At 41.1% G+C, this 12,935-nt stretch overlaps 1 protein-coding gene across 1 annotated transcript; it reads left to right on the plus strand.

Moving 5' to 3' along the window:
* The first annotated feature begins 1,856 nt into the window (after positions 1-1,856).
* On the plus strand, positions 1,857-3,762 carry LOC137281147 (uncharacterized). Its single transcript, XM_067812274.1, has 2 exons — positions 1,857-2,365; positions 3,711-3,762. The coding sequence occupies exons 1-2, from the start codon at positions 1,857-1,859 to the stop codon at positions 3,760-3,762; spliced, it is 561 nt and encodes a 186-aa protein (XP_067668375.1).
* The last annotated feature ends 9,173 nt before the right edge of the window (positions 3,763-12,935 follow it).

Raw genomic sequence — 12,935 nt, forward strand, 5'->3', positions numbered from 1 at the left:
GTTTCGATATGTTAGAATACTTTTGACATGTTTTTTTTTTTTTCAAATCAATCAGCTCTTGTATTTATATCCGGTTTATGTTAGCTGCCACAAGATGAACCTGTAAATAGGAACTACTCAGGGAGAGTCTTGGGACCAGTTTTGTTGCATGCACACGACATACCTCGGGACAAGGGACATAACTCTGTCAGCAAAAGTTAACTGTGCATATGGTTTAATGCAAAAACTGTTCAAAATTTTATTGTCGGAAAACAAAATATGCAAACAATATGCCTGCTCTTATAGATTTTCCTTTCCATTTTACTCGTAAAGGAGTTCCTGTAGAAAGGGCTTATTTAAGTTGTGCCCAATCCGTCTCTTAATTGAATAAAATATGTTTCAATCAATGAATGAATGAGTTCTCTGAAAATGAAACCATCGCTATTCCGGAGAACCAATGATGGTTACTTGGAATTGCTTTTTCTGACATGATGCGAACATCAACATTTACGGTTCAATGACCATATTAGCTGGTACCTTTTACCTGCACATTACCTCCCGTGTGGACCTGGGGCAGAATGTATCCACAGCACCCCACTGCTGGTCGTAAGAGGCGACCAAATTGGGCAACCCGTTTGCCGTGGGTTGCGGCCCTCTGTCGGTGGAGGACGGGAGGCTGGTGGTTGAGGGCATTGGTGGCTGGAATAGCGTTCCTTTGCCCAACACACCACTTTGCTCCTTACTTCACCTAGACGTTTGGATGAATGGGCCCGGTTTCACCAGTCGGCTGGTCACGCCAAGCCCTGTGCACCAAATGATGTTTTGCACACATTTGATTTGTTCCAATTGATATTTTATGGACTTGGTAAAAACTGTGTTAAAATTTATTACTTGTTTCCTGTAAACAAATATAAAATTACTTGCCTAGAGTCTAACATGCCCAGAAGGCTCATTGGCCAATCTGTTAGAACATTTAATTGATGTTCTACTTGAGTATACCCTCCTGGTATCCCTGGTGTCACCTGCTGGAGGCCCACAGGTATATGACATTGTTGACACTCGGTGGTGGGTGGGGAGTCAGGAGGATGAAGCTTTACCACTACCAACATGGAACCCCCAATGAAAAAACGAACTCACGAATCTCAAGTTTATTTTGGCAATGAGAGTGATATTCCAAGACCAACTTTCGAAAATTAGCCCCGATTTAGGTCGTCTCTGCTTCAGACAGCAATCCTTTGAAGCTGAATCCATTTGCGGTGGAAAAAGCAATTCAAGGCATAGCTAGCGATGTAGAGGATGCAAAAAGGTTACGCAGTGGCTACTTATTGATTAAATGCAAGCGGCACACGCAAGTTGTTAGTCTTCTGTCCATCAAAACTCTCGCAAACATTCCAGTTGTGTTGTTTCAAAGGCATTTAGAAGTTGGAGGAATCAAACCAAAAGTGCTTTATGGTTGAACTTCTTTATTATACAAGGTCACAACGTTTCGAGACAGATTCTAGTCTCTTCTTCAGGCGAAGTGAGGGTAAAGCTAAAGGGTTGTAGTATATATACACATAACAGTAGACTGACAACAATGGGTAGCCCCACTGGGAAAAACTGGCAGCTCCTTTGTGAAAGATTCGGCATCCCTCGTACAGCAACTGAGAAACACCAGTGACACAAAAAAGTTAGTCAGCTACGACTTGGTAGACCTATTTACCAATATACCCATCAAAGAAGCCATTCACATCCTATCTACTAGACTGGAAACATCTCTACCAGACCTAGACACCAAACTCACAGCCCAAAGCATCGTCGATCTCGTAAGTAAATGCTTCGAGACTTCATATTTCAACTGGAATGGCCAGCTCTACCAACAGATCCATGGCTTGCCAATGGGATCCCCTCTATCACCACTACTGACAGAAATATACCTGATTGCCTTTGAAGACACTGCCCTGAAAACTGCACCATTCACCCCAAAGCATTGGTTCCGCAAAGTAGATGATGTCCTAGCTCTGCTGGACGACAACCATGATCCAGAGGCCCTGCTGCAACACTTGAATTCCCAACACGCAAGAATTCAGTTCACAATGGAAGAAGAGACACACCAACAGCTTCCCTTCCTGGACATTCTTCTCCACCGACGCCAACAATCCATTGCCACCAGTGTTTACCGTAAACCAACACATACGGATCAGTATATTCATCACCAGTCCAACCATCATCCCCAGATCAAGAAAGGCATAGTAGCTACCCTGGCACGAAGAGCAAAAGCAGTCTGCAGCCCTGACAGCCTCCACAGCGAATTAAAACACCTGAAATCAACCTTCCAAGACCTTAACGAGTACCCACCCCATCTAGTCAGCAACACCATCACCAAGACCCTGAAAGAAACTCCCAAGTCAACTAAACCAGAACCTTCCCCCATCAGAATTAACATACCATACCATGGCCAGATAAGTCATCGCATCAGCCGTCTCATCAAGAAAACAACAGGAATAGACGTCACCTTCCGTACCGACACCAACCTGAAAACGCTACTATCAGCTAATGGACGTGGGCCAGCAACACCTAAATGCAACAACCCATCAGGATGCATCTACCAGATCCAATGCAGTTGTAAAGAGACATATATTGGTGAAACTGGTCGACCACTGGCTATCAGGTTAAAAGAACACAAAACATCAGTTCAAAATTTGGATCAGAAGTCTGCTGTATGTGAACACATCATGCACAACCCCAATCACAAGATTGTTTGGGACAACACCAGGACATTAGTTAGGAGCGCCAATGACTTAAAAAAAACGGAGGTGTTTACTTACCCAATGCATGGAACCACCTTATCCTCAGTGACTAATCTTTATCCAAACATCTTTACCTGTAACTCGTTAACCTAATCAACACAAGCCTGCACATCAATCAGTTGAAGCCTGCACATAAGTTGAAGCCTGTACATCTATCAATCGAAGCCTGTACATCAATTAATAGAAACCTGTATATCTTGTTACCCATTGTTGTCAGTCTACTGTTGTGTGTATATATACTACAACCCTTTAGTTTTACCCTCACTTCACCTGAAGAAGCGACTAGAATCTGTCTCGAAACGTTGTGACCTTGTATAATAAAGAAGTTCAACCATAAAGCACTTTTAGTTTGATTCCAGTTGTGGTTACACCGCATCGATCTTTGAACAGTCGTAAAGGATTAGAGGAGATAGAGGTCGTTTTCAGAGTGATATGACTGAGGACGACATTCTTGAGGAACTGAAAAGCCAAGAGGTTACACTTCAAAAAGAAATGGCGAGGTCACTAAGACCAATACGTACCTGTTTACGTTTGGTCTTCCAAAAATTCCGGATTCCATAAAAGCAGGATATTGTTACATCAAAGTGGGTATGTACATACCAAATCCACTGAGATGTTACAAATGTCAGCAAATGGCCATGGTTCACGGACATGTGACACGCAAGCTGCTTGTTATCGCTGCAGTGGAGAATGTACGATAGTGCTGACTGTAGTGAAGATCCATCTTGTGCGAACTGTAGCGGTAAATATGAGTCTTCATCTAAAGATTGTCCTTCGTGGAAGCGTGCGAGTAGACTCGTAAAGTTGAAACACAAAAGGAACATTCATTCCAGGATGCTAAGAAGATTGTTATGAAAGACGAACAATCTACTTGTAATTCTTACGCTGATGCTGCTTCACAACGTGTTCCTGTTTCATGTGTAGTTGTTGGATGTCAAACAGATTACACATGGACGGAAATGGAATGTCCGGAGATAATTCAGCTCTCTTCTAATTCAACTACCTGTTCACAAACAATCATTTCTGAAGATCAACCATTATCTCAAAATACACAAGCAAATAGTAATGTTAAACAAACATCAAGAAGCAAAACCAAACCAAGGACAGAACTGCCAAAAAGCCCTCAAAGTGGCAGAATGTCAAAAGGATCCAATAACAAGATCCAGTTGTATAATAAAGATGGATCCCTTGAAGACACGGATGTGTTCGATAACCATAATCAGAGGACACATACCTTGTCGCCCTCAAAGAAAGGGCGAGGTAGATCCCCAATTAATCCTCCAAAAAGATTATGTCTTTGCATATTGTTCAGAGGACTCGGAAATAATTTTAACGATTTACAGCTTTTGATTCAATATTTAAACCCATCAGCATTATGTTTACAGGAAACTCATCTAAAATCCACCGATAAATTCGACTTGAGAAGATTCGATTCCTATCACTGTTTTTCTCCCAGGTGCTAAAGCTACTGAAGGATCATCTATTCTGGTGAGTCATCGCACAGTTCACAGTCCCGTTTCGCTTCATACCCCACTGCAGGCAGTTGCTGTACGATTAACCCTACATATCATTCTTACTTTGTGTTCACTTTATATACCACCACCAACCTAAGGCAGTCATATCTTCAGGCTCTGTAAGAGGGGGATTTCAGTGGTCATAACCCTCTCTGGGGTAGTAATAGCACCAATGCAAATTGAAAGATACTTGAAGATTTCTTCTCAATCAATGACTTATGCATTTTTAATGATGGCATAAACACATATATTCATCCTGCAACTGGCTCATACTCTTCTCTGGAGTTATTTGTAGCTGATTCCACTTTATATAACGAATTTGAATGGTCAGTCCATGACGACCTTTGTGGCAGTGATCATTTCCCGACTAATCTTTCTGGTGTAAACCCCTCTGATGGTCCATCATCCTCACGATGGAACTTTACAAAAGCCAATTGGTCTTTATTTCAAACCTTATGTCGTGAAAGATTCAAACCGGAATTATCCTTGTCTTTGATCCTATTCAGATATTTTCCGATGAATTGAACGTTATTGCTGATGTGTGTACCCCAAAGTCCTCTGTGGTTCCACATATACGTAAACCATGGTTTAACATGGATTGCAAACAAGCTAGAAAAGCAAGAAAGAAGGCGGAAAAATATTTCCGCCATCAAGCTACAGGTCACAGCCTGAATCAATATAAAATTTCAAATGCTAAAGCTCGTCGCACGTTTAAACAAAATAAATGACATTCATGGCAAAACTACGTTTTAACCGAGTTCAAGAACACCTATTTCAAAGGAATATGGTACAAAGAATCAAAGGTAAAGGCTCTAAACCCGGCATCCATCACCTTAAAAATGGAAGTGAAATATTAACGGGTACTTCAGATATTGCAAATAAATTAGGTGAAACTTTAGCTAAACAGTCATGGTCCTCTAACTATGTACCTAAATTTTAAACGTATCAACAGTTTCAAAACCTATTGATTGTAATTCAGATAATGGGGAAGACTATAATGAATTATTTTCTATTCCTGAGCTTCATAAAGCTCTTTACCAAGAGCACGATACTGCTGCAGGAGCTGATAACATACATTATCAACTCCTGAAGCACTTACCGGAATCCTGTTTACATACACTTTTACATGTCATTGATCGTATTTGGACATCGGGGCAATTTCCTTTTTTATGGCGTGATGGTATAATTGTTCCTGTTCCTAAACCCGGTCGTGATCTTACCGATCCCTCTAATTATCGACTAATTTCACTTACGAGCTGCGTTTGCAAAACCATAAAACGCATTATCAGTCATCGATTAGTTTGGTACTTAGAAACCAGAACTACAATAGATAATTTAGTCCGTTTAGAATCTTTTGTTAAAAATGCCATGATTAATAAACAACATGCAGTGTCAATCTCTTTCGATTTAGATTACAGCATATGATACTACGTGGAAATATGGTATTTTAAGAGATTTACATCTTTTTATATCCAACCTTTTGACTGGCAGGCAATTTCAAGTCCGAGTGAGTTATACCCTGTCTGAACATTATGATCAGGATGTCCCACAAGGCAGTATTTTGTCTGTAACACTGTTTAGCATTAGGATCAATAGTTTATCCAAAGTTTTAAATGATTCAATAGATAGATCGCTTTTCGTGGATGATTTTAATATTTCTTGTCGCGGTAAAAATATTCATACTATTGAACGGCCGCTGCAGTTGTGTTTAAACAAAATAGATAAACGGTGTCTTGAAAATGGCTTTAAAGTCAAAAACCCAACTGCATTCACTTTTGTAGAAAATATAAGTCGCATAAGGACCCACAACTGTTTTGAAATGGCACTCCCATCAAAGTTGTCAAGGAGGCTAAGTTCTTGGATGTAATTTTTTACTCTCATTTAACTTTTCTTCTGCATATTAAATACCTTAAAAGTAAACGCTTGGAGGCGCTGGATTTATTAAAAATTGTTTCCAACTCAAAATGGGGAGGGGATCAAGTGACTCACCTCCACCTATACAGATCATTTCGAAGCTTAGTTATGGTTCCATTGTATATGGTGGTGCGTGTAAAAGCAACCTAAAACTGTTAAGAGTCTGAGGCTCTGGATTGGATCCTTCAGAACTTCTCCTGCTGACAGTCTTTACGTTGAGGCAGATGAACCTCCTCTTCACAAAATCCGAAAAACATATCTTTACAATATAATACAAAATTATAATCTAATAAGTCTAATCCTGCATTTGGGTGTGTTTTTAGTACTCTTTATGAGGATTTGTAGAACAAAACATCTTGTTGTTCCGCCTCATGGGCTCAGAATTAAGCATTTATTGCTGCTGCCGGCATTGAGCTGGAAAATATAACTCTCTCACGGCTTCTTTCTTCTCCTTGGCAATTAGTGAGACCAGAAGTTGAACTAACTCTGTCAAAGTTTTAAAAAATCAGAAACTAACGAATTACAATATAAACAAGAATACAATCAATTAAAAAGTAAATAGAGCAATTAGAAATCCTTATTTACAGATGGATAGGGGTGGATGAGTTAAGTTTTACGCCACGCTCAGCAATATTCCCGCTACATGACGGCGGTCTGTAAATAATCGAGTCTGGACCAGACTATCCAGTGATCAACAACGTGAGCATCGATCTGTGCAATTGGGAACCGATGACATGCGTCAACCAAGTCAGCGAGTCTGACCACCCGATCCCGTCAGTCGCCTCTTACGACAAGCATAGTCGCCTTTTGTAGCAAGCATGGGTTGCTGAAGGCCTATTCTACCCCGGGACCTTCACGGGTCACAGATGGATAGTGGCGCAGTGACTTGTGACACTGTCGTTGGATACAGAACAATATGTTCTAGATTACCGGTTAACAGCCATATTTTGAAGCTGAAGCTGAAGCAAACGCAATACTAACAGCTGTTAAATATATTCAGAGACATCCTAAACTAAACAATGTATAATCTCTTCGGGCTCTCGTTCTTGTCTTCAGGCTATTAAAAACATATCTTGTAAACATCTACTTTTAATAGAAATTATCGAGTTATATAATGTTCTTGCTACTGGCCAATGCGAGATCGTCATTTGTTGGTTACCCAGCCACGTTGGCATTTCTGAGAACACAATGGCGGATCTTGCTGCCAAGGTAGCACTCAACAAATCTGTGACACCACTTCTTATTCCATACGCTGATTTTAAAGCTACTATTACATCTTATATCCGTGATCTCATGCAAAAGAAGTAGGACACCCAAGTAGGTGTAAATAAATTACATACGATAAAGCCTTACATTGGTTATACCTACTCCGGTTGTCAGTCCAGATTTGAAGAGGTCACCATACGACGATGTCGTATTGGTCATACGAGATATACCTATTGAAGGGTGACGATCCTCCGTTTTGTATCCCTTGTCGTGAAAGAATCACGGTCAAGCATGTCTTGCTTCACTGTGTTGACTATTCCACCACAAGGGATAAATATTTTAAATAAAAAACTATGAAGGATGTTTTTAACAATAACAGTCCTCATTTAATTATTGCATTCTTAAAAGAAATGGATTTATTAACTGATTTGTAAATAAATATCTATTTTATGATTGGAAGTTTGAATTAGTTTGAATCAGTCCTAAGAGGGGACTAACGGGATCAGGTGGTCAGGCTCGCTGACTTGGTTGACACATTCATGCCATCGGTTCCCAATTACGTAGATCGATGCTCATGTTGTTAGACACTGGATTGTCTGGTTCAGACTCGATTATTTACAGACCGCCGCCATATAGCTGGAATTTTGCTGAGTGCGGCATAAAACTAAACTCACCCACTCACTCACCCAATAATTAAATGTGAACTGATATTAGTGTCCTTTATACTTCGGGATTTGAACTTTCATCACATCTTGTGATGGAATATTCGACACAATCCAACCAAAGATGCTTGATAGAGACTCTTCCATCACAAGGGATACAAAACGGAAGATCTTCACATTTCACTATCCGTGAGTATATCTTGTGTGGCCAATACATCGTCGCATGATACCCTCTTCAAATCTGGACTGACAACCCGAGCAGGTATAACCGGTGGAGGATTTTATTGCCTGTAATTTACTAATTATTAATACCTACTTGAGTGTCCCACTTCTGCATCAGATCACGGATATACGCTCTAATTGCAGCTTAATAATCAGAGTATGGAATAAGAAGTGTTGTCACAGATTTGTTGACTGCTGCCTTAGCAGCTAAATCTATTGTTGTGTTCCCAGAAATGCCAACATGGCTGGTATCCAACAAAACACGATGTCGCATTGGCCAGTAACAAGATCATTATACAATTTAATAATTTCTAATAATAGTGGATGTTTACAAGAAAGATTTCTAATGGCCCGAAGGCATGAAAGAGAATCGCAAAAGATTATGTATTGTTTATTTATAAACCTTGATGGTGCAAATACATTGAATGCACTGAATTGTTGACTTACCTACTTTTTAAAATCCTTATTCTTCAAAACATGGATATTAACGAATTTTTGAAAAGGTCTCTACACATTGCTTATAATCGACTTTAATGAACTCCTAGATATATATAATATGCACAAAATTCAGATATGAACAGTAATATTTCATTATACAGCATCTATTGTGAATCTTAAACGCACGTCCTTCGAAATCATTTGGCAAGATAATGAGGTAGCGGTCACGTGATAGCGTGACGTCATGCCTAAGAGTCGCTGCATCAACACACGGAAAATACAGTGGTGCCGAGCTGAACTCACCGAGGTTTGCTTTTATTTTAACAAAACAATCATTCCAAGAAATCAAACATGGATTTGGATGGAATACTAGATACAGATAATATTACATGCATGCAACCTTTTCAATCTGAAAGTATTTCTAGCGACAAGACCGACATGAATATTGACGACGAATCCAGCAGTTGACCACAAACAGCCGTGGGACAATCACGATCCTGACTAAGTTTTGAATAGACTACTGCAAACCGTATTCAAGCCATTTGCCTATCATATGTTCATTCAAAAACGATCAGATACAGGATTAATATCTAAGCAGCCACGCTAAAATTTGCAGTCATGATAAGGGCAACGTTCGATGATTGTGCTGAGCCTGTCTTCCGGTACTACAGTACTAGTACGAGGGTTGGCTGAAAAGTTCTCAGCCTGAGTGGTTTTTCCCCACCAGGTAGAGACAGGTGTTTGCAACCAATGAGGTCAATTATTTAGTGAATCATAGACACAAGAACTACAAACGTACTAATAGTGTTATCTCAACTACAGCTCTTTTGGTAAACCTACCCTCTGAAATCATCAGAAATGGACAAAACTGAATACAGGGCAGTCATCAAGTACTTGCAAAAGAAAGGGATGTCCCCAACACAGATACATGCTGACATGGTCTCCACTCTAGGGGATGATGCTCCTTCATTTTCCACAGTAAAGAAGTGGGCTGCAGAATTTAAGCGTGGCAGACAAAGCCTTGATGATGACCCACGCTCAGGAAGGCCTTCAACAGCAACCACTCCAGAAAACATCACGCGAGTGCTCGATATGTTGATGGATGATCGACGATTGACTACTCGACATATTGCTAGTGTAGTGGGCATCTCTCATGAGAGGGTTGAGCATATTATCACCAACGAATTAGGAATGACGAAAGTTTCTGCAAGATGGGTGCCAAAGCTCTTGACAGCAGACCAGAAACGTGTCAGGTTCCAGGCGTCCCTTGACAATTTGCGTCGTTTTGAAGCAGATCCCGATGATTTTGTGGGACGATTTGTAACCATGGATGAGACTTGGATACATCACTTTCAACCAGAGACAAAACTACAGTCAAACCAGTGGAAGCATCCTGATTCACCAGCTCCGAAGAAAGCCAAGTCTGTTCCTTCAGCTGGAAAGGTGATGGCATCAGTCTTTTGGGATTCCAGGGGTATTCTGCTCATTGATTATCTTGAAAAAGGTCAAACTATCAACGGCAGATACTACGCTGATCTACTGAACCAGTTGCGAGAAGCAATCAAAGCCAAACGACGAGGGATGATCGCTAAAGGTGTCCTCTTCCACCAAGACAATGCGCCTGTTCACAAATCGGTGGTGGCCATGTCAACAATCCGCGATTGTGGCTTTGAACGCATTGACCATCCTCCTTATTCACCTGATTTGGCTCCTTCTGACTTCCACCTGTTCCCCAAAATGAAAAAGGAACTCGCCGGTCGCCATTTTGCAAGTAATGATGACGTCATTTCCGCTGTGACTGATTTTTTTAGGGTAGCTGAAGCAGATTTCTTCCTGATCGGGATTCGGGCCTTGCAGTATCGCTGGCAAAAGTGTGTGAACTTGGAAGGGGACTATGTAGAAAAAAAAATTACAAACGTGGACTTTGTAACTTTTTTCACAGTGAGGCTGAGAACTTTTTAACCAATCCTCGTATACATCGGAAAGGTAAACACTGAGAAAGTTACGTTCGAGATTCATGATTTTATTAAGGTTCTTAAGTAACTTTCAGCTTCCTTCTGCGTCTTTCGGTAAAATTTATCTGTAAAGGTTTCAGTATGGTGAAAATCTTTCTATGAAGTACGTACCCTTACTTTAGTCTATAAGTTCGATCTCACTACTGTACAGAGGTATCCTGGTGTGTGTTTTCGGTGTAAATTGGTAGACTCTATGTTGGTGCATCAAACATCAGTTTTATTACATTTTCCATTTCCATGCACGTGAAAACATCGGTCATATCCCAGCAAAAATAACTTAGTTTACGTTCTTGCGGAAACCGGATGGATACTGGGAAATGTATGTTTCCGCTAGGTTTCAGTATCCGGAAACAGAAAATAAGAGTTTCGGCATAGTTCCAGAAACTGAAACTAACAAGACCTGGTTTCCGTCATGTTTCCTCAACTGAAACTGTAGTTCAGAGTAGTTTCACTTCACTGAAATAATCAGAGAAGCACAACCTATATAATATGTCGTGATACTCAGTCATAACAATCTGCATAATATACATAAAGTGTACAATGATATAGACATGTAACCTCCTTAGCAGCTTATATCTGATGTAATATAAGATATAGACGCAATAAATACTGACAAATCGTCACTGTGTCGTTACCTTCAACAGTCAGCTAGTGAAAAAAGGAAATTCTTCATTGTATCGTAGTAGTAATTTGTAAAGTGTAATCAGACCCAAAGAAATATCGAGCAACAATGAAACGAAAAAACATGCAACACCCGAAAATCAAAGCAATTTATTTGCATATGACAAAATAATTAATACAGTGTGTACACCAACACCATGAGGGCTAAGGCTTGAATGTATATAAAGTGGGTGGACATAGGCCAAGAAAACAAGATTGCTCTCCAATAACATGTGACACGGTGGTGACTGCAATTTGGAAACACAAACCATCTGAACAAGACGCAAGATTCAAACAGAGGATTACAATAGACCTTAAGACATAAAGGAAAACTGACGACTACTATAAGGCACAACTGATTTCTGTTCACACCCTGGACACATATACAAGATTTCATTTAATGTCTTTATGTCATTGCATCACCAGTTCCTGTTTTTTCTGGAGCATGGCCCTGATTGGGAATTCCGCATTCTCTGTGAATACATTTTACAGAAACATTTTGTAACACTGTTTCGGTAGTAGTGAACAGTGTCTCCCTGGCGTCTTTTTGTCATCAGCATTGTGACGTCATCAAGATGGCGGCATCCAAGATGGCGGCGGCGGTGGGCAAGATGGCGGCTGCTGCCAAGATGGCGACGGCGCACCAGATGGCGGGTGGGTGGGAGGGATGGAGGGTGTGTCAAGCATGGTTCAAGTTTCTTTTGAGAAGAGTTGGGGTGGCCCTGAAAAGGACCGTTGTTTTGGTGGTGGTGGTGGTGGTGGTGGTGCCGCATTACCGAGGCCTCTGTTGTTGTTGTTGTTGTTGGGGACAAATTTTATTGTGGAGGGATTCTACTGCCTTTGGGATACCCCCACCACAATGGATGGATGCATACATAGAACTTGGTGGTGGAGGTGGGTATGAGGGGTGTTGTCCCTCCCTCTTCCCTCTTGATGTTCAGTTGCAGATGCGGATTGCATCGAATGCAATTCTTTCGTCTACATGTTACAGTTTCTACTTGTGTTCTTGGTGATGCTCATAACTCATAAGATTCTGGGGTTCTTATAGTCCCACAAGCGGATCGAAAACGTCACCTGAATGACGTGACGTCCCACGTTTCCATTGGTTCAATTCCAAGCTCTCTTATGTCAGGAGGAGTCGAGACAGGGGATGTTGTCACTTCGCAGAAGAAGAAGAAAATAGAAAAAAAGAATATCATGGCCCAGCGTTATGAAAACTGGGACTTGGAACTGATCTCCTTGGAGACACCCTCACCCTCACCGGTACCATCGCCACCACCAGCCTTACCATCATGGAGGCACTTGCCAGCTTGGCAGTGTCGCCAGTGTCGCGGAGGCCTGTCCGTGTATTGTAAGGGAACGGATGAGTATATAGTGGAACGTTTCAATGCGTCTATTGTGGGACGTGTCTCAAAGACACGTATCATCGTCGCCTGACTCACGGGGCCAAGTGCAACGTGAAGAGCAAACTGACCTCACACCCTTGTCAGTGCATGATACCCCCACTGTGGTCATTGTAAGGTGTACTCCGTACAC

Source organism: Haliotis asinina, chromosome 4 (assembly GCF_037392515.1).
Source record: "Haliotis asinina isolate JCU_RB_2024 chromosome 4, JCU_Hal_asi_v2, whole genome shotgun sequence".
Classification (NCBI taxonomy): Eukaryota; Metazoa; Mollusca; class Gastropoda; order Lepetellida; family Haliotidae; genus Haliotis; species Haliotis asinina.

Excerpts from the sequence above, each read along its gene's own strand:
- LOC137281147 (XM_067812274.1), top strand. The coding sequence starts at position 1,857 with ATGGGATCCCCTCTATCACCACTACTGACAGAAATATACCTGATTGCC. Across the intron at positions 2,366-3,710 it reads ACCCTGAAAGAAACTCCCAA|ATTACACATGGACGGAAATG; the intron begins GTCAACTAAACC and ends GATGTCAAACAG.